Consider the following 26352-nt stretch of genomic DNA (forward strand, 5'->3'; position numbering starts at 1 on the left):
TGTGTGTTTTAGCAAGCAAGCAATTACATGACATTTATTGAAACCGTAAAAGCGAGGACAGTGGCATTTTATAACACATTACTGGTCCATGTTGCTATAAAGGTGAAGTTAAGCAAACACATTTTGAGTTTTTAAAATGACCATACACCATTTCTCATCCAGTGCATGAGGTTTGATTAAGACAATTATCAAGTAAACCACATTACACTTTTTTTTTTTTAAATATATAAAAACAGTTGGGTCGAATTTAAAAAACTTCTTGTAGACTTTAATACTCTGACTTTTATTTGACAAAACGTCAAAGTTGGATTCATTTGGGAAAGAGAATGACTGATGGCATGTGTGCTCGTGTACACAAAACACGTATGTGTTGCTACCCACACTGTGATTATTTGCGCCCCCATGTTGAATGTGAGTCATCCATTGCGAGAAACAGTGGCAGCATCATTAACATGATGCTCTCGTCCTCCCACCTCCCTGCTCTTTGACAATTTCAACTGAAGGAATCAAATCAGGCCATTCAAACGACTTTTCTTTTAAATTACATGCAAATTTCATTACACACAGGCTTTGTTGTAATTTTTATTTTTCATTTTTGGAAGTTAGCCAACTATTATATTTTCGGACACAATTTGTAAGGCCAAGAGCCAGTATTTCTTATGGCATGTATTTGAGGGTCCATTAGTCAGATTGGTGACAAAAACCTGTGTGAATGCATATCAAAATAGAATATTGGTACTTTTAACCTCAAAAAGTTGAAGACGAAATTTGAAATAAAACCCTTGGAAATGTCATAGTTGACTCGTGATGCTCAAAAGCAGGCATCGCCAGACTTTTTGAAGCTGAGAGCTACTTTTTTGTTGGCTACCAGTTTGGCATGCATTTTTAACATGTTAATTACTATGTTGTTACACATTATTACTATATTACTACCAGGTTTTGATTAGTATAAGTTAAACTAGGCTCACTAACCACTAATCATCATGCCAGTTAGAAATCAAAATTCCTAGAAAATCACAGTGACCCACAAGATCTTTCAGAACCAGTACGCAGTTTACTAAGGTGGTTTTAGGGGGCTACCTGGTGCCTGTGGGCACCACGTTGCAGACCCCTGCTCTAAGATTAAGTTTCATTTGAGTTTGACCGCTGCGTCAGCATTAAGGTCAATAGTTCCTGCATGGAAAAATTGTATAAATGGAAGTTAAAACAAAAATTTAATGATTAACATCTTACAAATCATTAAAAGGAAAAAAAGTGACGGATAAATTAGTGTTTTTTAACCTAAATGTAGACAAGAGTAAGAGTAACCATTGTTTTCCTTCTTTTCATTGAAAAATCAAAAGGTGAATAATAGACGACTCGATGGGATGCCATCATTTTAGCTCACCTATGTCAAAGTTAAGGCCAGCAGGCCAGAAGTGACAAAGGTTTTTATAGCCCCTGAGATTATCTTTTTTTTAGAGTAAAATAAACCCAAGATTTCTGAATAAGTAACTATAGATTACTAATGGTGCCTAGAATAAATGGCTTTATTAATTTAATGTTCATTTAAAATAAAATACATTTGTCTTTTGTGGCTTTTGAAAATTAAAGATTACTAATAGAGCCATAAGAAGATACCATTTTATTTACCTTAATAAGTTGGAATACATTAATAGATTTCCCATAGCTTCAATTTAGTTACCAAGACCACGTGAGTCTTCTGTCCATTTTAGCGAATGGTCGGTTGTCCAGTATTGTGTAAATTTAGCTTCAGGACATTTCTACATTACATGAAAGTATTTTTTAACTCCATCCATCCATCCATCCATTGTCTTCCGCTAATCCGAGGTCAGGTCGCGGGGGCAGCAGCGTTAAAAGGGAAGCCCAGACGTCCCTATCCCCAGCCACCTCCTCCAGCTCATCCGACGGGACCCCGAGGCGTTCCCAAGCCAGCCAAGAGACATAGTCTCTCCAACGTGTCCTGGGCCGCCCCCGGGGCCTCCTGCCGGTGGGACATGCCCGGAACACCTCCCGAGGGAGGCGTCCAGGAGGCATCCTTATTAGACGCCCGAGCCACCTCAACTGGCTCCTCTCAACGCGGAGGAGCAGTGGCTCTACACTGAGCTTCTCACCTTATCTCTAAGGGAGAACCCAGCCACCCTGCGGAGGAAACTCATTTCGGCCACTTGTATCCGGGATCGAGTTCTTTCGGTCATGACCCAAAGTTCATGACCATAGGTGAGGGTAGGAACGTAGATCGACCGGTAGATCGAGAGCTTTGCCTTTCGGCTCAGCTCCCTCTTCACCACGACAGACCGGTAGGGTCCGAATGACGGCAGACGCTGCACCGACCCGTCATCCTACCCTCACTCGTGAACAAGATCCCAAGATACTTGAACTCCTCCACTTGGGGCAAGACCTCCTCCCCGACACGGAGGGAGCATACCACCCTTTTCCGACTGAGAACCATGGCCTCGGACTTGGAGGTGCTGATCCCCATCCCGGCCGCTTCACACTCGGCTGCGAATCGCTCCAGCGAGAGCTGAAGATCACGGCCTGAGGAAGCCAACAGCACCACGTCATCTGCAAAAAGCAGTGACGCAATGCTGAGGCCCCCAAACCGGACTCCATCCCCGCCAAGGCTGCGCCTAGAAATTCTGTCCATAAAAGTTATGAACAGAATCGGTGACAAAGGGCAGCCCTGGCGAAGCCCAACCCTCACCGGGAACGAATCTGACTTACTGCCGGCAATGCGGACCAGACTCTGGCACCGGGCATACAGAGACCGCACAGCCCGGATAAGAGTGTGCGGTACCCCATACTCCCGAAGCACCCCCCACAGGGCCTCCCGAGGAACACGGTCGAATGCCTTCTCCAAGTCCACAAAACACATGTAGACCGGACAGGCAAACTCCCATGCACCCTCAAAGACCCTGAAGAGTGTATAGTGTTTTTTAACTGATGATGTTAATTTATTTTATTATTATTTGCTTGAAAGTAGGGGAACTTAAAAATTCCAAAATGTGAAAGACTTCAGTCAATCCATTAATTTTTATGTTGTTCTTTTTTTTGTTTATCCTGCCCTTTTGAAAACTCCCGCTCCATGCCATCAAAATGTGTTACAGAGAGTGCCTGTTCCAAACCTTGTTTTCCAAAAACCTTAATGGTGCGCTTCACCTTTTATTCAGAGCTAACCATAATGAAATAGCCTCTTAATCCCGGGATTTTAACGTTTCCTTTTTCCACGTTAATCAAGCTGCACAACTGCAAGGGGAGTCCTACTTTCAGGGAGTTTTCCCTATTTTAGGACAAACTAAGAGTTCCTAGAGCTTTGTTAGCAGTCTTTCTCTATTGATTAAATCAGCCTTGGGCGTTTTGTTCTGCCTCCGGCAAGGCAGCGGTCTTCGTCTGCTTCTTGCTCCCCTTTTGTCGTCTTCTGTTCTTGCTCTCAGTTTGATCATGAGCCAAGATGATGCTCAATTTCTGACAGGATCTCGATCCCTTTTACCTAGAGTAATGGATTGTATCGGGGCATAGGTGAATCGTTGCTGCAGGACGTTTAAGATGATGGTGGCGCCTCTGCAATGGGGAGGTCAAAAAAATGCTCAGACTTTAGCCCAGATGGTTGTCAATGGTAATGTTAGTTTTTTCAAAGAGAAATCAATGTGTGTTGGTAATATGTTAAAGTGGTCAAAACAGTATGTGGAACCATATATGGTGATTTTTAAAAAAGGAAGAAAACAATGGGCATAATTAGATGGCATCTTGAGTTTCTCCACGAATAATAGACAATTGAGAAATTAGGTTTGTAAACTTTTTTATGGCCTAATTTAAGAAATATTTAAGGACTTTCAAAACCAACTTTCCAAGTTCCCCAGTACCATTAAAAGAAGAAATATGGTGTGAATCATGTATTTTGCAGAGCCAAAAATAGATCTGCGATTTACATATGAGATTTTATTTTTCGCGTGTGCATTTATCAGGGAAATATTTTAAGACCTTCATTAAAATCAAATATATTTGTGTAAATGAACAATTTGTGTGAAAAAAAAATTAAGCACATCTCTCCCCAGACACGTGTTTGGTAAAGGAAAGTAATATGTAACTTACATTTTCACTCGCAGGAAGTTCTTCCTGTTACAATTTACTATGGGGAGACGCTACCCTAATTATTTGCATGGCCCATAATAAATGTCCATAAATGATACATAATCATTGCATGGCTACACATTTCATAGTGCCCTGTTTAGGTGTAGCATGCATCAGCCCTGTTGGGCGCGACTCGTAGACAGTGATGACGCTTCATATGACAATGCCATAAAAAATAATGCCAGGTGCCGTTAATCAAGAGGAAAGAAGAAATTCCGAAAACGTATAAAAAAAAAATCAAGCATTTTTAAGGATTTCAAGCACCTGTAAAAACCCTGTAGAAGGCAGCATGAGCTTCCCCAACAAAAATACACACACTATTGGAGATTAGGTTCGTACACCTTTATCAAGGTCATTTTTTTAATATCTCAATTACTATTAAAATAATAAATCCTGTGTGAATCATGTATTTTGCAGGGCCACACACATACATACATACATACATACACACATACATATATATATATATATATATATATATATATATATATATATATATGCAATTTACATTTGGGATTTTTAATCTTGCGTGTGTTTTTATCGAGACATAGTTTCTTTAGGGCTTGAGTAAATCACAAACATGTTTGTGTATCTGAACAATCCATGTGTAAATATTTTTTTAAACACATCTCTCCCCATAGAGGTGTTATATGTAGCTTACATTTTCAGCTGCAGGAAATTTTTACCATTACAATTTACCACTGCGAAACACTACCTTAATTATTTGCATAGTCCCTAATAAATGTCCATAATTGATACTTATTATTTGCACCAATACACACATCCATAGTATCCTGTCTAGGTGTAGCATGCACCTGAGTGACCTGTAAGGGGCGATAACGCTTCATAGGACAATGCCATAAAAACTAATGCCAGCTGCCGTTAATCAAAAGGGAAAAAGAAATGCAATGGCAAAGCGAAGCCGCCAGAGAGCAGGCGGGCGTCACTCTTAAGCAGACTTGAGAAAAATTGCAACAATTTCAAGGATTTTCTGTCCCTTCACCTAAAATTCAAACGCTGTTCAAACCTTGAAAACATAACATCAAAATTAAAGCATTCTTAAGGATTTCGAACACCCGTACGCACCCTAGAAAGAATGTAAGACCCATAACTGTATGCCAGACTGACAGGAAGCACAAATGATTCATCCACCACCCTATTCCTCCTTTTTGCACACCTAATTTTTAAAAGGGCTGGCAAGTATTCAAAAATAAAAGGTGAATGATTCACCCCATGAGATAAAAAACACATACTTTTGGAGGCTGAAGGTGTCAGCATCCCTGCAAAAACAGCTTGCCAAAAATCCAGTGGGAGTCACACTTCAAAAGGTCACACACACTTTCTTAATCCGTGTCTATTTGTCTCTCACACATACATAATCATGCGCTGTTTAATTAGAAGCTGCAATCAACATGTATTCTGCACATATTAGCACCTCTCCAAGACTTTAGAACGTGCCACAGTGCTTGGATAAAAATGAAAATGTCTGACAATGCTGAGCACAAGATGCTTCTTGTGACGTCCTTCAAAGCTCACAGTAGAAAATGGAATTTCAAAAATAAACTGAATGCCAGAGAAAAATGAGTATATACACAGTTTTCATGGCCATAAGCAGATTTATAGATTTGAGTAAGTCGTAAATGTTTTTGTGTTTGAGACAAATCTCTCCTCAAATAGGTGTTGGGTAAAAATAACGTATTGATTTTCAATCTTGCGTGTGCATTTAATGAAACATTATTTTTAGATCTTGAGCAAATCGGAAATATATTTGTGTACCTGAACAATATGTATGTAAATATTTTTTGCACACATCTCTCTCCATATATTTATTGGGTAAACGACTTAGCTTACACTTCGAGTTGCAAGAAATTCTTCCTATTACTTAATGGGAAACACTGCGTTAATTTTTTGCATGTCCAATAATAAATGTCCATAATTAGGTTGCTAAAACTACAGGCTGAAAACATCCAAGCTGAATAAAAGGCAGGTTTCAGGGAGGGAGGAAGCACCACAGAACAGATTTTTAATCTGCACATCCTATGTAAGAAGTTTCGACAACACCAGAGAAACCTCTATCATGTTTTTGTTGATTTCAAGAATGCGTTTGACATAATATGGCAAGTTGCTTATTGGGCCACCATGCGGAAGTACAACATGGACCAGAAACTAGTTCAGGCCATTTAACAACTGGATGCCAATTCCAACAGTGCGGTACTGTTTAATAGAACCATTCGAGCGGGGTTTCGAACCACAGTCGGTGTGAGGCTGCGTACTCTCTCCAACTTAATTCAACACCTTCCTGGAGAGGATAATGTCCAAAGCTCCAGAATAACTTGATAGTACAGTCATTATTGGGGGACACAACATCACTAACCTCCATTTTGCTGATGATATTGCCGGAATTGGCAGGAGAGGAACAGGAACTTAGAGATCTAGTCGATCACGAAGACAAAGCATCAAGCTAGTATGCGATGGAAATCAGCAAAGAAAGTCAAGTCATGTTTATTTGTATAGCCCTTAATAACAAGGAGTATCAAAGGGCCGCACATACCACAAATTATTGCAAACTACAGACTATTATTACACCATACTCTGAACAAAAACCTACACAAACGCAAGGAAAATCTCAAAAACCTCACAAAAGAAATCACCAACAATTCCCAAAGTATCACCGCAAACATCGTCATCAACCACAGATAGCTAAAACCTGTCACCAAATGTAAATGTCTTGGAGCTGTCATATCAGAAGAGGCATCAGAAGCAGAAATCATGGCCAGGATAGCTCAAACCACAGCCGCACCTGCCGTACTTAAACCCATCTGGATGGAGAAAAACAAAGCAGTGACATCAAAGATCAGACTCATGCAAGTGCTGGTTACTTCCATCTTTCACTACCCTTTTGAAACATGGACTCTTACAGCAAAACTAGAAGAGAAAACCTAGGCCTTGTAGATGCGATGCTACAGGAAACTTCTATGCATCAGCTACTTAGCCCATGTGTCGTCAGGTTAAAACATCACAAAATGGTCGGCAGGGTCCAAGTAGGGCGAGCAGGTCTTGGTTGGAGCGACGTGCCCCTCTTTTGATCAAGGGCTTCCAGACGGGAGAGGAAAGAGATGGTGGTGACCGAAGTGATCAGGACTGAGCAGGAATGCCATACCATCAAAGCAGTTTCCCAGAGCAGACAGGGCATCTGGACAACTTGGGATGGGGTCATGGACAGGCCTTTGTCGTGGCGCGACCTGTGGAAGATCCCTCAAGCCAGGCTCAGTTTTCTGATCCGGGCAACCTATAACACACTACCCTGCCCCCAAAATCTACATCTGTGGTTCGGCACTGATGCGATCTGCCCCCTCTGTAGTACCATCAATACGGGCCTTCAGCATATCCTCTCAAGCTGCAAGATGGCACTTTCCTAAGGCCGCTACAGGTGGCGGCACTATGCCGTTCTAAAGAAGCTGGCAGAGGTAGTTGAAGGTTGCAGACAGAAGGAAAACAGTCAGCCAGCTCCTCCATCAAATCACCTCATCCAGTTTTCAAGGGCTGGCGACAACGTTCGCAAAAACACCAATGCCCCTCACCCGCTACACTCCGGAAGGCTCATCAAGAATGAAAGTTGACCTCAAGAGGCAGTTGCAGTTCCCCAGGGAGATCGCAGAAACATAATTGCGGCCAGACATTGTGCCCTGGTCTGTAGCCAGCAACGCAATCCTCCTTGTTGAACTCACAGTCCCTTGGGAGGAGGGAATAGAGGCAGCATATGAGAGGAAACGGGCGATGTGAAGACCTGGCAGCCGAGTGCAGGGAGGCGGGCTGGAAAACAACAATATGCCCAGTGGAGGTTGGGTGCGGGGGTTTTGTGTGCTCCTCAACCTCCCGCTTGCTCAGAGACCTTGGATGCAGAGGAGCTGGCAACTGGAGAGCAACTAAAGAGCTGTCAGAAGAGCCGGAAAAGGGCAGCTTCTGGCTGTGGCCGCGGAGGAATGACAGGAACTGGGGGCCTTCAAGTAGCACCAAAGGCATCAGTGGGGTTGGCAGGGAGATTTCCCAGCCATCGCTCCGCCACCCGGAGATATCCAGGGGTTAAAGGAGCAAAACATCAATGACCGGTGGTCCCCAGCTGATGACCCAGTCAGGCCCGGCCCAAAGGCGCCGGAGGAGGCGCGTCAGGCAGAAATGCCCAGCAGGAAGACTACCATCCTGTATTTCCATTTAGCTACTTAGCCCATGTGACAAGTGAAAAGGTGCGCAACACCATCAGAGGGCTCATTGGACCTTACGAAGGACTGTTGGTGCATGTTTTATTATTATTTCTAATATATAAAAAAAAACTGGGGTGCCCTTTGGGAGGAAAAAGTGCCTGTTTTTCCCAATACTAGTTTGATGCACCTGTCCTCTTTGGTGCGACCAGTAGGGGGCAGTGACGCTTCACATGACACCATAATGAGAACCAGAGCACGCGGGTCGGCGTCATTTTTAAGCAGACTTATTTTATGTTTCTTAATATAATGCGCGGACTATCGAGTAAGAATAATTTTAAGCTTTTTCAAGCATTCCACACAAAATTACAGCACTTTTGAAACCATGTTAACACATTAAAATTCAAGCATTTTCAAGGATTTCAGGAACACGAAAAAACCCTGTAAACATATAAAGCTTCCTTTTGTAAATTTTAAATTGCTTGTACTTCAATTCATTACGCAAGACATTAGAATTGACCCATGGCTAAGCCCCGCCCCCTTTACTACCGCTGACAAACATTCAACATTCTGTCAAGAGCGCTATGTCAAGTGTCACAGTAGAAGACAATTTCCAGGAGGCAGTGGATGTTTTTGGTCCCAGAAAGATCACATATTAATGATTGAATTGTTGAGAAAATCGATTAAAAGCTTGAGCTAATCTGAGCTGTATATTTTCCCAGGATAAACCTTTTTAACCATCTGTAGGCTACCAGGAGTGCATCTCCACTAGTCTGGTGCTACAGTATTTACGTTGAATCATTCAGCATAACATTGCAAACATTTGTTATCTTAAGCTAAAGTAGTTACGCCCTAAAAGTTAATGCTACTATGACTAGAGCCCTTTGGGCAACAGCTAACAATCACTTATGATTAGCCACGTTCGGCAGTGCTGGTTTAAGATTTTTAAGCCAAGCTGTTGGCTTTTCCTTCTGACGCGGCCTCGGTCAATTCCTCCACGCGATAAAAATCCAGGGAGCACCCGCTTTTCTTTGCGCTCTTCTGACCTTCCTCAGAGTCCGATTTAATTGATCAATTCATTTACAATCTAACGAGCCGCTAAAGTTACGATCTGTCGTGTTTGTTTTGGTGACCATTGTTTCTCTTGAATCTCTCTATTACATATTTACCCTTGAGTGACATGGTTAATCTTGAGGCATATAATGTTTCACAATGTTGATATCAATGGTAAAATGGTAAATGCTCTGCATTTATTTAGCTCTTTTTAAGTCAATGAAGACCTCCCAAAGCGCCTTACAATGTGCTTCACACTTACCCATTCACACACACACTCACACACCAATAGCGGCCATGCAGCCATGCAAGGCGCCTACCTGCTTATTGGGGGCATTAGGGATTCAGTGTCTCGAATGACAAGAAGGACAATTCAAAAGCGTGAAAAAAATATATGTTTTGCTTACGTATTGAACATGAGCATTCAAAATTTGGATTTGGAAACATGTTGCTGCTAATGTATTTGCACTACTTTCCATTGCACTCGTTCTAATGCACAAGGCCAGTACTACCTTATAAATAAGATAAAGACAGATCCATTGATGGAAAAAATATTTTTTATCTTATCTTGCTCTTTGAAGTAGTTCATTACATGTTAATCCTGGAAGGCCACATCTAGTTTCATTTTAAACAAGGTTGATATGTTGTTATCAATGACAGTAAAGAAAATACAATTTAACTGAACTGTTCAAAAGTCTTTAATAGTGGTCCCTGATAAATGACTAATATTCAAAAGGAAAAAAATCTTTAAATTCTACAAAACATTTTTAAAGGTGCAGCCCATTTTTTTCCTCATATGCTTCTTTTTCAGCATTATCTCGCAGGCCGAAATGTAATCCTTTAGCCGGCCTGATTGGGCCCGCAGGCCGCATCTTTTAACACACCTGCATTAGTATGTATACCCAACTCTGCAGTCGTACAAGAGTAGAAAAGCCACTTTTGCACATGTCAAATATGATTAAGTATCTGGTTTCTATGGACCTTAAGAAGGGGGAGATACATTAAAGCAAGTCACATTTCATTGGAAGGTAAAGTGCAGTGGCAGCTGTATAAAAAAGGATTGTGTTTGTAGATTGAATACATATTAACAGATATAAAGACAAACACCAAAATGGCATAGATAATTATTGTAGGTGTGTCATGTCTATCATGCTTATCTTCAATTTGACAAATGTGCCTCGAAGACATTAAACGCCATCAGTGTAAACACTTTGTGGACCAGGATCACGTAACCACAGTTAAACACTTCAAATGCATATATTTCATTTACAAGAATAACTATAACTGGAAACGTATACGTTTTTCTTGTACTTTCTACATTTTTTGATCATTTGAAATTGTGTATGTGGTATAAAATTTGTGTATGGGGGAAGAAAAAAATAATAATCCGGATCGTCTGAAACACTGGTAGCAGACGACAACCGCATCATAGATTGCTAATATTGTTGCATTCTAAATAGTCTGTTTTGCAGTGAGTAAATAGGTGCTACATTGTGTTTGTAAGGTTTATTCTCGCTTAATATGGGGGTATTGCAATCCTTAATAAGCGGGGCAATTGGCTAAGGTTGACACACATGAATAACTTTTTTTTAGCCAAGTCCCACATACAGAAAAGTTGAGGACTACTTGAGCCACTTTTTATTTTATGCATAAATTTAGAAAGCACAACTTAATCGGTTTCTTTTGTTATTTTCTTGTAAAAAGAAAACTATGATAGCGTTTTTAAAGCAAGTTTTGCAATTAAAAAAAACGTAATTTGATTCAACATTTTCATAACAGTGTGAGGGTAATTTGCATGGTAACACCATAAAATGCATCTATAAGGGGAAAATGTGCTGAAAAATGGTCAGTAGGCCACTATTGGCGCTGTTTGGACACTCCTGATTTAAGTCAATGGAATAAAAAAACACTATGGGTAATGAAAGAAAAATAAGACTTCCTGATATAAAGAAATGTTTAAAAAATATCTATTTGTTGGTAAAGTTATGACAAAATCCTAAAAATCAAAATGTCTTTGAAACAAAAAGTAAATGTATTTTTTTTATTGCAGGCTATATAAATAATTATGACATGACAAAATTCCACAAACATAACAATTCATTAAAAAATGCTGTAAAACTAACGATTTAATGTTTAGCCAGTTTGAAAATGCCATAATGATACTCTTTCAGAGGCATCGTCCTTGAGTGCCAAAAATGTAAAAACTTTTTTTTTTGTTTTATTTAAAAAAGAAACAATTTTAAGGCTTTGGTGCTGCTGATACTCCTTTGCACATCTTTTCTCCTCTGCATTACCGTACTCCATTGTTATTGTTAATGTATAGTGACTTGTTTACCTGACTGCCCATTTTGCACATCTGTTCAGCTGCTCCTCTTGCACTCTTTGCATTACTGTATAGTACTCATAGCTATAATTATTGAGTATATCATTTAGTATTTGAATACTCCAACTCAATACTACATATTTATATCAGTACATTCAAGGAAACTGTGCGGGTCAGATGTATCAACATTTCGTTATGTATACATGTGTACAAGAATGACAATAAAGTATATCTGAATCTGAATCTGAATAAGCAAGTATCGAGTCTCTGTGACTGATTTTAGTATGATAAATCACTACTAGATGGCTTTGATCAGATCTTTGACCACACATCGGGGAGCCCCCACTTCCTTGTGTTGCTTTGCTTCCTCTAGCCAGCAATTGGAAATGTGTGAGTGGACTACAAGTTACTGAAATCTTGTGGTTGCGTCACTGGAAACATCGGGCGCTAAAAAGTTCGAGCAAATTTAACGCATAAGTTTAGTCCACTTGCAATAAAATGTTATTTTGCAAACAAAGTCCCCCTTGCATTCTTTCGCAGAAAACTGTTTTTCTCAGAAGTTTCCCTTGGAAATGAGGATTTTCAGGAAACTTAGCAATGTTCAGCTCTTTACTAAACATCGTAAAGCTAGAAAAAATGTTTTAATGAAAGATGAGGGTTTAAGCTTTCTTTTTATAAGTCCTGTGCCAGGGGTCTTCAACACAGTAACTGCAGGCACCAGGGTTCCCCCTGAGGACAGCTGTTCTAAAAATAGCTTACCAGTCACAAAAAGTGGCTCTCATTTTGAAAAAGGCCCCTGTCCCGACTAAAATTTCTGTAGGCCTTCAAAATTGGGTCAATATGTCAACCATTGGCACCGTACTTCCTATTTGGAAAAACCTCTGGAAATGAATGAGTTAAATTCCCATAAGGCATTTTTGACTGTTTAAATGGGAAATTACTTTCAGTTCAGTTAATTGTAATGAATGTAGATGCTGCCCGACCTACGAACGAGTTGGTTTTTATTTTCTTAAATTAAATTTGTAGGATGAAAATGGTGAAACTAAGAAAAGGCCCAACGCCAACCCAAACTCTCAAAAAGATGAAAAAAAGAAGAGTTTATTCCAGCTCGTCAAAGAAATGCACATACTGACTGAGGCTTCCATCATGACTTCAAGCAAGGAGACAGTGGCAGAGAATAACAAAGTTTCAAATTCCACGCAGCTCGTTTAGGTATTTTGTAACTTAAATATGAATTTTATTGTTACCAAACGTCATGAATGCATATCCTACCTTTCTAGGCACAAAAGCAATGTAATAAAATGATATTAAAATAAAACTCTAACTTAATAGCTGATTTGTTGCCGTTATCACCAATGTGAGATGTGAAAGGCGATGAAGGCCAAGCATGTCATAGCAGAAAGGCTTTACCGTGTTCTGGCAGTCTGCATTGATGAGTTGTAGCAGCTGACTCTCGAAGGCCTCGAGGGATGGCTGGAGGCAGATTGTCAATCTGCTCAGGGTAAAGGGCAGCATCTTGAGCAACAGAGGTTTCAAAAGTGCATCCCCTGTTGACAGCAAAAACTCAGCATCAAAGTATATTTATGTCATTTGCGTCTCTGGGAATTCCTTCTTTGCTTGGGAGAGCATTACAGCTTGGCTTCCGGCATTTTCCCTATTTTTACTGAACTCAAACTCAACTATGTTGCATGGTTGCTGCAAAAACAATGTTGTGAAATTAACACAAAGTTACATGTAAGGAAAATTTTCTATGTAAAGTGCGTCATATTTATTCCAGTAAGAGTAAGTGATACCATGGCACAAGTTAATTTGTGCAGTCCTAAACCAGGGAATGATAGTAGGGAGTAAAAAATATTCTAGGTTACAGTCGTGACAGAGTGTTTTATGTCAGTGATGTTATTTAGAAAACCACCATTATTTATTTAATGTTTGCTCAAGGAAACACTTGCTGGACCATGTCAGCCTTGTAAAAAGGCTTAGAATAAAATCTAGTTCACAGTGTAAACCTAACAAAGAAATCAAGAAGTTGTTTGTATAAGGCGGGAATCGGCAACCTGCGACTTAGGAGCTCTTTAGCACCGTCTAACAACTCCGAGGCACTTTTCTAAAAATATTTACAAATTGAAAAATATGGGGATGGGAAAAATAGTTTTGTTATAAAATGATGTCTGTAGGACAGCCATATCACAAGTCCAACCCGGGGGCCAGTTAGGGCCCGTGATCAATTTTTTACTGGCTTGCAGCCTCTGTCATAAAATGAATCATATGTGGCCCGCCATTAATGTTAATTGAGGTATAAACCAAATTTGCAGAAAAAAAAAATCACCATTTCACCAGATGAGGTTATTTGTGTGAAACACAAAATATGATCTCACTTTTAAGACACAGCAGATCAAGTGATTCAGAGTATTTCATTGCAGCTGTTGTCGAGAGTGCAGTGTTTTGAAAGGGGAATGAATATCAAGCCAGTGAGTTCTTAGAAGGTAGTTTAGGTGTGCCTTGCTCACAGAGCCAGAACATGACTGGGACGAGACGGCTACCACACCTCCCACAAGCTCCCAATAATGGAAGCTCTGTACTCACGCTTTATTGCATTCCCTGGGAGTAATTCACTTCCTGAGCACTTCGGACTCTTCAATTTCCCATGGAAAATACATTTCCAATACCATAATTCGGGAGTCTAATGCCCCGCACGAATATTTAGATGCTAGATGCCAGTGTCTGTGGTTAACACTCTTTCTCTGTTCATTTTTCTTTTAGTTTTTGAAGATTGACCTCTGTGAAACCTGGCTTTTGCTGAAGGAACGTGGACTGAATACCCAGGCTAAGACTTCAACCAGACCCACCACTTGTGCCTTTTTTAGTGTGTTTTTGTGCCTTATTCAAAAAGTTGAGTTGATTGCAATGAAGTATAACACTGCTACACCAGTCTTACCCCTCTTCTGGTTTCCGGACTACTTGAATCTGCTCAGAGTCAGAAATACGTCGGAATGGCAAATAGCAAGAAATTATTCTGGCTCAGAAACACTGAGCTCTTAGGGGAAAAAAGAGAAAAAAATGCCCACAACACTTCTCCGAAAGATTGTTTTATAACTTAATTTCTGAGACTCTAATTTTGTGATTGCATCATACATTCAAATTGAAACAGCTTAGTATTTCCTTAAAATAAATAAAATAAAAACATTCCAAGCTAGTTCCTCTAAAGCAGTGCTTATTTTCTGCATGCCCCCCTGCAAAGAAGAAAGTCACCACCACTCATGCCAAATCTGCGCATCTGCTCAGTAATGCAAATGTACTGCAGTTCCTCTCCAAGTTTGACGGTGTCGCTATAGTTTAGTGATGACTGGGACACCACAGTAGCCATAATGAAAAACAAAGCTAAAAAAAATGTAAAAAGTAAATAGGTAAGCAATACATTGCGGCTGCTTTCTTTCTTTATTTTTACTTTAGTATCCATGTATTTCAAAGACAAAAATGATTTTAGCTACATCATATTTACCAGACGCATGTACCAGAATAAGTTAAAATCCTAATTAGAGATGGTGCAAATGTGACTATTAATTATTGTCTGTCTCTAGTAATGTCCTAAAATGGGCACAAAAATAGAAACAATTCCAAGGTATTTTTCCCATCAAGGATCGGAACAGGATGGGCAGCATCAAATCGTATGGATAATGGAATGACCTACACATAAAAGTGATCATTGATCACAAAAGAGAAAGCTATTTTACCTGTTGGAGAAGCCGCAAGCCCAGGGATGTTCTCATTGCTTGACACGAGGACATTCTCTGGAAGGAGGTGCATCATGGGAGCCAATGCAGAGTGTCCTCTCAGCACACATTCAAAATGTGCTTCGTGAATAACTTTCAGGTGGATACTGTCTGCCAAAACAATAAATATGATGCACCTTTTTTAGTATATTTATAATCAGTGATTAAAACTAGAAAATCGCTACCATGAATACTAATTTACACCAGTACATTGCAAAAACAATTCTGGCAGTTTTGACGACTTTTCTATTAATAATGAGACAAAGCCTCTTATTTTTGGCCAATTGTTATTTAATGATGTGTTTTCTTCTTCTTTTTAAATTTCATTTCACTATTTTCATGGCACTATTTTCTGATGCACTAACAACTTATGCCACTCTACAATTACTACTTTGGAAATATTGCCAATCTATCCTAATATTATTTCTTAACTCTTTTATTGTATTGTTATCCCAGAGTGCCTCATCTAATTTGTTGTAAACAATGTTTACTAAATTTTTAACAATAACAAAGAAAATTTAAAATATACAATCCAACCGAAATGGAATAGGTTAAAATTAGATCTTCATTACAGGCCAATTGCTGTACTAAATATTATATTTCACAAAAAAAAAATCATCCTGTATTCTTCCAAAAAAGAACTATCCAACTATGAGGTTATGTCATGGAGTATTACAACATGACACCAGACATACACACGCTTCCATTTGTCAACTTTCCATTTGGCTGTCAGCAACCTGGCCACACTATTTATTCCTTGATACGGGAAGTATCATTTTCCAGGTCTTTACGGAAATGACAGCATACAAATGAGAAAATATGCTTCTCAAGAAGAGCATCTGTGGCATACGCAGGCCTGTGGTGTGAGCAATGAGCTTGATGTTGTCATCTTTCAAGCAGGTCATCCAGCCACATGTGCTTCACAACATCAAACGTCAGTAAGGTGAGCAAATGATGGTTTGGTGACTTCCTTCAAGCTCTGACTTCCTCACAATGCTTCACTATGACAAGGTTACACACATTTGCATTTGCATTGCATTTCTCATATAGACAGAGACATTGAACCCAAAACAGAAACATCATGTGCTTAATTGCTCCATCATCAGAACTTTCTTGACTATCAACATGCTGTAGCTTTATACCCAGTTGTTGTAAGTCAATAGATATGTCACGCCTTTTACAATTGCAATATATAACGGAGGTGAGGGGAGAGGGCGTTAGAGGGAGAGGGAAGGGAAGACAGAGACAAACAGAAGGATGGATGGAGTGATTTATATAGTCAGTGCAGTACTGTATATAGTTTAATTATGATTTAATGTGTTGTAAAGTTGCATTTAGGAGTTATTAATAATCTACACATGAGTATGCAATGGCTTACCGCACAGTACGTCGCCATAAAATGTATACATTCATAAAACAGCTGGGAGGTCAAATGCACTAAATGATAGTAGAATGTGTTGGTATCCGTTAGTGAAGATTGTCTGAGGTTCCGGAGGTAAAAAAATGACAAGAATATGGCAACGCCCATTGTTTAAAAGTTTAAAAGAATATTTAAAGGGATTATAAAAGATTGATTCTTTTTTTCAATTAGGGACAGAATGCGTAGTGTTCCTCCCCAGAGTTTTGCAGATATGTTTGAAAATATTCCACGCGCGGGGGCCTCAGGAAATATGTTCTCAAAATTGAACGATTTGGCGTATATCCTCTACAGCTGAGACGTCACCAGACAAGACTTAACAATGGCGCATATTGTTAAATTAGTATGACACACGTCCAAAACGGGCAGCACGGCAGAGCAGTGGTTAGCGTGTGTGCGGCATAGTTCTAAGGTCTTGGGAACCTCCTGTGTGGGTTCAAATCCAGCTACCGGACTTCCTGTGCGGAGTTTGTATGTTCTCCGCGTGCTTGCGTGGGTTTCCTCCGGGCATTCCGGTTTACTCCCACATTCCAAAGACATGCATTTCAGGTGGATTGGCCCGTCCAAAATTGTCCCTAGGAGTGAATGCGCGAGCGAGTTGTCTGTCCCTGTGTGCCCTGCGATTGGCTGGCAACCAGTTCAGGGTGTCCGATGATTGCTGGGATGGGCTCCAGCACCCCTGCGACCCGACTGAAGATAAGCGGTGCAGCTAATGAGATTAGATGAGATAAGATACGTCCAAAACAGACCTTTTTGATGTTTTTAGGGCGGCATTAGCTCAGGAGGAAAAGCGCTCGTCTTGGGACCAAATGGTCGCAGGTCAATTCCCGGCTACTCCATGTTATATGTCGAAGTGTTCTTGGGCAAGACACTGAATCCCTAATGCCCCTGATAGCAGGTAGTTGCCCTGCATTGCTGAAGCTGCTATCGGTTAGTTAGTGTGTAAAAGGGAAAAGTGTGAAGCACATTGTAAAGCCCTTTAGGAGGTCTTCATCGACTTGAAAAGCGCTTTATAAATGCAGACCATTTACATTTACATTTACGGCAGTTGAAGTGAACAGCTATGGCATGCTGCTCATTTCAGTATGCTGAGCTGAGAGAACAGGAGGCCAATATTTTTGCAACACCTACTTTTTAGTTTTATCACGATAAATATAATTTAAAATGTTGGAATACTTTTGTTTCACTTCACGATTGTTCTTATAAAAGGTTTTCAGTTTTTTAGCTTTAAGTTTAAAGCTTAAATTGTGGCAGTTTGACAAAAAAGTTCTTTCGCTAGGCCATGTATGTCATTTTTCATCAAGTACTGTCTTTTCAGAAAGAGAAAATAATTGTATGATATATAATGGGGGAGAAGGTTTATAATTGCAAAGCATGGTGGGATGATTAAAATAAGTTTGCATGAAAAACAATTTACTGGATTTTAAGAGAAAGTAAGGAACATTATGAGATTTTTAGGGTGCAAGATGTGACCGCATTTTCATCCATATTATTATTTCACTTTTCAATTTTCACATTCATATAAATAATTGGATATGCCTCCCAACCAATCCACGATAATTGTGTTTTGCATATGCAATGGAATTTTTTTGTTTGTTTTGTTTATTTAATTGAGCATCATTTCAAGACTAACTCATGAAACCCTTGGGGTTTACAAAACTTCTCTGATGCCTTTATTCCCCCAATCTCCCCTGCAGCACAAAAATCTCTAAATCCAAACGAGAAAAGGAGCTTAGAGAAAACTGTTAGGTTGCTATACTAACTCATTTTAGTTCGACAAACAATCGAGTGGTGAAATCCGCTTTCCAATGAAATACACCCCTTAACATCAAAAGCAAAAGTAGCTGAAGAAGAGCAAAATAGAAATCTGCACGTATCGGACTGAACTTTCTTGGCAGAGGTGCCCAGTTGCCAATAACTTATTCATCATTTATTTATTTTTATCCATTATGCATCATCCTGGAGTACCTGTCTGGTGCTGTGTGCATAGATTAGAAAACTAGACCCCAAAAAAGACTCTACAGCTGCAGTAAACAGTGCGTGATGCATCAGTCATCTGAGCAGCGGCTTGGCACAAGATGTGAAAACGAAAAGGATCTTAGGTACGAATGAAAAAAATAAAAATGACTTGGCATCGGAAATATAGTAGTGCTGGACTTAAGAAATAGGTTGAGAAGGAAAAAAAGGAAATGCGATGCTTACCAATAAAATAATTGATTGAAGCGTGAAAAACATCTAGAACTGTAGGCCGATGTGTTACCAGGGTTGGTGCTCACATACCATCACTCGGTGACTGAATCAATATTATTGTTAGCAGTCATTATATCGGGTAGTTTACGACAGAGTTCTTAATTTACAGGTAGAATGCCGGGATCTGATGACAATTTGTAGATTTTAATAAAATATGTGTCTTTATTGTTATTTCCCTTTACTTAAACTTGTACCTAATTTTAGAAACCCCGTCTAAACTTGTGAAGTTCGCTGTTCAATTTTTGTTGCATCATCTTCATGATTCGCTTGTAATTGAATATGGTGGGTGCTAAAAAGTGACATGAACAACAAAAGTTTCAATTGCATGTGCCAAATAGGACGTAAGGAGGCAATTACTGTATTTTCTGCACCATAAAGCGCAGCGATTTATAAGGTGCAGCCCTCCAAATAGTTTTTCGTCATACGTTTTTTTAAAATCTATGGCGCACCTGATTATAAGGCGCATGTAATGGAGAAGACAGAAAGAGCCACTGTGTGCATTTGTGTAAAACCGTGTAAGGATATCGATGCAAAGATAAATCAGTCAATAAGTGTCACTGACCGAAATCACAAAACATTGTATGCAACAGGAAACCAAATCTAAGTAATGGCGGTGGGAGCGCTGAATCTTAACCACTTGACCCCAAGTGGCACAGATTACATTTGGAGGTTTTGTCATTATCACACTATTTATACTCACGGTGCCAAAACACTGATTTGCATATTGCATTCCGATATGTTAAACCGTCTTTCCACTACTTCAGGTTTTGATTCCGGTAGCATAAATTGTTACGCAAGTTTGGTCAGTGAAGTTTATCGATCGATCAATCATTGCACAGTTATTGCACGAATACGGTAGTAAACCAAACCGCATAACTTAAAATTACTGTATGCAATACTGTTTTTATCCACTGTATTCTGCAGTATATAAGGCGCAATGAGTTCAAAGGGACACTCTTACATTTCTGGCCAAATTTGGGTTTTTATTTATGCCTTATAGTCTGAAAAATCCAATATATTGCAGGCAAAGGTCTGTCTGTCTGTCTGTCTCCCTCTATGATGAAGGCGTTGCTTCTCATTAGGTAAATCAGCCGACTAACATAGAAATACAATTGAATATGCTGGTACTCCTCAGCCCACATGAAAATGAAAACAAGACCTCTTTGTTATACATTTCATGTCCCTTGTCTAAATTAAACTTCTATCTACAGGTACACCTGCAGCCTGCTTCCATGGTCTCTGAAGACAAAACACTCACATATATGTGAGCAAGAGTGGCAGAATTGGCAAGATCAAGGTTTGTTGGCTTGCGTTATGTCAGTGAAAATAATATAGGCAGTGTTATGAACAAAAAGTCATTAAGAGACAAAGGAATAATAACTGAGCAGGCTAAGCTTTTGTCCAACTTTTTACACATTGCTGTACCAATGAGGATTTAGAAGGAAATTAATTGCAGGTAACTATACATTGCCATGCGCACAATCTGAGAAAATTATCACCAACTACTGGAATTGGCAAACTTGTCAACGGTTTGCAACAGCCTAGTAATGTTTGGTAACGTAAACCAACGGGGAGGATAGGGTGTTTATTTTCATCATAAATCTTTAATGCAGAACATCAATGACCACTGAAACAAAACTTAAACTCTTTTACAGTTTTTGCCTCGCTTCACTGAATTCCCCTTTCAAAAGCTTACACATCAAGTCTTTGTCACACTGTCACACTGATGGAAATAAAAATGAGGGGGAAAAAGGCTTAGGTCATATAGAGGCTGAAACACGAAGAGTTGCAGCAAGTAGCGTACCACTTGCAATAGAAGAGCAACGTTTGACTAAACAAGGGGTTGTGTGCTTAATAATTCAACTCATGTAAGAGTCCGTTTGAAAGAGGCCTTTCTAATATTCATGGGACATGATAGCCAAGACAGGAACCCTGCGCTCTCACTGAGCACATTGTTATTCATACTACAAAGCACGACAGCCATTTGTAATTTATAGTCTTAACTCTTAACCTACTCCCCTTAAACAACTACGAGATTAAGAAAGAAACCACAAAAGGATTTGTATTTACATTAGGATGCAATGACGAAATTACCTTTATAAAGCTTACTGTAGTTGAAACATTTATCTTTGTTTTGTTTTCTTACATTAAAATCTATGAAACGAATTTGTTGCAGAATTACTGCAAATTTTGGCTGCAACCAGGAGAGGCACTGTTGACCCTTTCTCCACTCATGCAGGTAAAAATACAGACTCTGCCCTATTTACGAAATAATATGCTCAATAAAGATAAATAAAGTTAAGTTTAACTTACTTTTGGAAGATGAGCTTCAAGAATTAGGCGACCTTCCCCTCTGTGGTAGAAAGTGGCCGAAAAAAGCGATCCAACCATTTTCTCAAACGCATAAAGCTTTCTTATTCCACTTCCATTTCAAAAGAAACAGCTCGCCTCTTCCTTACACTTTACACTAAACGTATTAAATGGACGCACGAGATATTAAAAAATGAAAATGTAAAAGTGGAGATACAGTATAGTATGAACTAGGAAGAGAAAGCCGGATTTCTTCTTCGGGGTGGATGCTGGGTGAGCTCTGACAGCGCCACACGCCAGTAGCGGAGGTAAGAAGCACTACAGTACTGTCCTGTACTCAGAAAGAGGTGCACAATACAAAATCTAACTTGCAGCACTGTCCGGATATTTTTCGACATCCCGAAAAAAATTTTAATATCTACCGTTTTTCGTAACTCGAATGTTCGTAAGTAAGGGAGTCTGTACAGCTATTGTCTGTGCATTCCTTCAGATAAAATCATATAGCTGAAGATAACACTAACAAAAAAATCTGTTCAGATTGTATAACAGAAAATGAAAAGATAATATTTTCCTCATAAATTGGCAAAAATATAACATTCTATTTTGATTAGTTCTATTAAAATTCTCAGTTTCCCTGGAAACACGTTTATCGAAATTCAGTTCAGACCACTCAGAAACATTCTCAGAGCTGTTGTTAGCAACGCCAAACTAAACTGTTTTCACATGCTAACTCAGGTTACCTGGGTACAAGATCAATATTACTGATACTCTTATTTGGTTCCTGTTGAAATAACGCCCACTTAAGGAACAGCCAAACTACACGTATAATGATATGCATGTGCCCTTTTGTGATTGTGCTATTGTGACTTATATATCTTACAGTGAGTATACTTTGTACATGAACTATTCAAGAAATTGATTTTGAACCTGGATTTCTAGATTATAAAACCTTAAAATTCTCGCGTGTGTCCATTCTTTAAACTTAGATTTAGGGCCTATTATGGACGACGAGACTTATTTTTAAAACCTGATATTCAACATATTTTAAGAATGTATTAGAAAATGCAAAATTGATACTTACAGTCAACGACATATTTCAGCAGTGGGTGTAGAAGAATTCTTGGTGACCCATGTAGTAGATTCATTCTATAGGTTAAAGCAAAATTTATATAAGGTTATATATATCACAAAAATTGACAAAATAGTCGTTTAAGGAAAAATAAAATCAAGCAGCCACCTTGTTTAATCATGTTTTTTATACGTTTTTATGACTTGTTGATAAGAACATTTGTGATAGATAAATTAGGTAAAAAGACTGTACCTTTTGTCCCCTTTAGCCTCAGGCTTGTTGGGAAAGAGATCCAAAACCATGAAACCTTGTCCCAAAGCCTGTTGTGAACCATCTGACCTTGTTGACAGTGCCACAAGCTCTAAAACCAACACGTTGCTAGGCAACCGGAGAGAAGTATGGAAGTACAGGATCTGCAGGAGGGGAGAATGTTCTTAACATGGGATGAGCAAAAAATATAGCCGTAAACATTCCCTGTGAAGTTACCAGATATCAAATGCATCATTCCGTTATTTTTATTTGCTCTCTTTATAATATTTTCCCACTGGAAAAGTGTTGTTTGAAAAGAAAAAGTTTAGCCACGCAAAAAACAATTGTTCCTGTTGTGGTCCTTGGATTATCCCCTTAAGTTAGTATTCAAAAGAGAAAATGAAAAGGAAGGGGAATGAACATTTATTAAAGTTGTTGTGGCCGCACAGCGGATGAGAGGTTTGCGCCTACGCAGCACATTTATGAGGTCACAGGATCAAATCCAGCTACCAGTAGAAACTAGGGATGTCCGAACCAATGACATGATTGGAAATCTAGATCAATCGGGTGGTTGCTGACTTGATCGGTATTATATACTGTATATGTGTGGTGAATAGTATTGAAGGAGACCATCTGGCCATCAGTTCATGCAATCAAATTCAAACGCTCTTGGTTCATGCAGCAGGAAATGATCCAAAACACACGAGTCCACCTGGATCCTGTATCCCCTCAAATATGAAGGTTTTGGAGTGGCTAAGACAACAAAATACACGACAAAATAAATTGTGAAATAAATAAATGACAAAATGCATAAATAAATGAATAAATTGCACTTTTTTCTTATATTTAGGGATTACGTGATATATTCATGTGTGGATTTATTTGAACGGCATATATCTGTAGGTATTTATCTATGTATAGACTTATAGCATGATCGGGCACCATGTTCTAACAGCTGGATTTAAATATGACAAAAAGACCAACTGAAAAACTCAATAACAGTAGTAAATCTAAAGTAAAAAGCCTAGCCTGCGCTAATGCAGAATAGTCTCAAAAACATTTACTTCAAAAGTCTCCCTCAAACAAGGTGTTAGACCGATGATAGTTGCCCCTTAGGTGAAAGTAGCCAGAAGCAGCTTTCACCTAAAAGTGCTTCACGCGGTTGCCTCATTCACACGATCAATTTTCCGCTCAAGGACAGAATGGCTGCAGTCGGAACAATGATGTGAATCTCGTTGATAGGTCCCTTCACTTGTTTGTATAGAAATACCACAAAAACCGTAGATACATAGCTATTATCAAAGCCTTGAGTTTAGCATCTGGTGGAAAAAAAGGAAAGTAGCCCACATAAAAAAATAAACAATTCCGCTGTGATGCATTGTGTAAGCGTATTAGAAGTATTTGCAAACTCCCATTTCACTGGTAACTTTCACGTGACATCGCCCTGAGATTTTGCTATTGAAATACAAAAAGATGTATGAAATATACAAGGAAGTTCACTCGAGAGAATTCTAAGGCCTAGAGCGTTAATGCAAGTTTATCAATAAACAGTGAAAGAGAACCATCCCATTGGCACAAAATCAGCATTCTCTTAGAAGGAAATTATTTGTCTCTCGCTGGATTTAAGGAGAATATTACTTGCATGAGAGGGAAATTCCACCGCTGTCAGTAAGATTGGAGAGAAGAGTTGCTTGCGAGGTGATAAAGGAAATGGGAAATTACAGGATCTTCCTTTTAGATACAGTAATTGTGTGTTTGACTTCACAAGGATCTATAAATTTGGCTTTATTGGGATGATTTGGGAAAAAAAAGAAAAAAAAATACATTATTTGAAAAAATTATTCTTCCCTAAGGCGTTGCTTCTCAGTAGGTAAATCAGCCAATTGCTTAGGGCCCACAGCCAGCAGGGGCCTCCAGAGGGTCAACGTTTCATCACTTCGTAAGGGGCATACCTGGCAAAATTCACCCCCTTACTTAATTGATGCTTCTGAGTACTGGTGTGCAAGGCTAAAATCACTTTATGTTCAAACAGAAAATAATAGTGACAAGCTAGTGAAAACAAAAACAAGACATTACTTAAAAAAATGTTTTTGACATGTGTGACTGTGTAAAAAGCCCAAATTATTTTTCATTATGAAGTAAAATGTGCTTTTGGTCTCCTGTATGTTACAGGTAACTAATGGATTTAAGCAGCAACCAAAATAATTTATAATAGTGTTACTCTCCAATTTATCTTGAAATGTAGAATTAAGCAGTAAAAAATATGACTGCAAAGCCACTGGAAATTCTAAAATATACATCCAAAAAATATAAAATTTTGTATGGGTTTATGGCTATAGGCTACTAACTAAAAACGTGTGTGAACAAAGAAGAAATAAATATGAACATTTCAAAATCAATTGAGGCAAGACGTGTTTTGAAAATCATCATTTTTTTTTTTTATTGTTTTATGACGTGTTTATTCTTCAGTTAAAGAGGGCCCAAAAGCTTAGGTTACTAGAAAACCAACCCTTTTAACCAAGCTCCACTGAAAATTGGGTTTGTTAAGCTGAAAAATAAAAGCAGTTGCTGCTGTCGGTTTTCATTATGATTAAAGCCTGTTAATCAGTAAATGAACAGAGTGTTTGCTTACAATAAATGTAGAGGCAAGCAGAATTCAGATGGACAAGGACACTAACAAAGATGGATGATGGCTCTAAAACTGGCCCGGAGAAATGATGAAATTCTGCAAACTGACTGAAGGTTTAGAGCAAATATAAGCTTTTGACTGACTGAATTTCTGACAGGCAAGCACTACACGTTAAATCACAACACAGGGGAGTAAACAAGCAAAAGCAAAGCAATCGAGATTAAAACATTTCCTTGCAGCTACCTTGCACCAGTGCTATCTTTGACGTAGTTATCAAAGACACAGCTTCCAGCACATAATGCCATGAAAAAAAAAGAGCCTACCATGATAAAACATGTAGGACTTGGCCAACCACAGGCTGCAGTCCTTACTTATAGGTTTTGTTTTTCATCCAAGTTTTGGTCTCCTGGGATCTAGCTGGTCTGAAATGCCCTACAGTCAGTCCGGAAGTGTATATTTGTATTTGCGTTTGCATATGTACTGTAGTATGTAAGAGGAGAAACCATTTGAAGTGTCTCACAATATATGAAAACCTCTAGGCTCAAAATGTTAAAACAAAATACATTGAAAAAAAATTAACTGCTTTAGTGGTGAACCGTTTCATTTGTCCAAAAGGAGAAAAAATACCTAGCACTAAGGGATGATTTTTTCGTGGCAATGCCTAAAGTTGCAGTATGCCACTGAATTTACGCTGATTGGTAAAAGGGTAAAGTTGTAGACAACAAAAATTACCCATAATTGTGTTAAAATAGTGATAATTATGCTAAAAGAAATAAGGTAACAACATTGTGTGCATCTTTATCATTTCACATAAGATCAATAGTGCAAAGAAAGTTACACTAAACTGTGTGAACGAAAGTGTCATAATTAAAATAATAGATAGATAGATAGATAGATAGATACTTTGTTCATCCCCGAAGGGAAATTCACATTTCCAGCAGCATCCCTGAGC

The 26352-nt window shown here is 39.0% G+C and overlaps 1 protein-coding gene across 1 annotated transcript in view; it reads right to left on the reverse strand.

Annotated features, from left to right (window-relative positions):
• nphp4 (nephronophthisis 4) overlaps positions 1-26352 on the reverse strand; it is a 216020-nt gene that overhangs the window by 165796 nt on the left and 23872 nt on the right. The window contains exons 3-6 of the mRNA XM_088331685.1: positions 22775-22935; positions 22535-22599; positions 15438-15587; positions 13117-13253 (exon numbers count right to left, since the gene is read on the reverse strand). Coding sequence (XP_088187811.1) covers positions 13117-13253; positions 15438-15587; positions 22535-22599; positions 22775-22935 — 513 coding nt within the window. The remainder of the gene's footprint in view (positions 1-13116; positions 13254-15437; positions 15588-22534; positions 22600-22774; positions 22936-26352) is intronic.

This window comes from Urocampus carinirostris, chromosome 3, assembly GCF_059441175.1.
Source record: "Urocampus carinirostris isolate Australia breed hairy pipefish chromosome 3, RoL_Ucar_1.0, whole genome shotgun sequence".
NCBI classification, from domain to species: Eukaryota; Metazoa; Chordata; class Actinopteri; order Syngnathiformes; family Syngnathidae; genus Urocampus; species Urocampus carinirostris.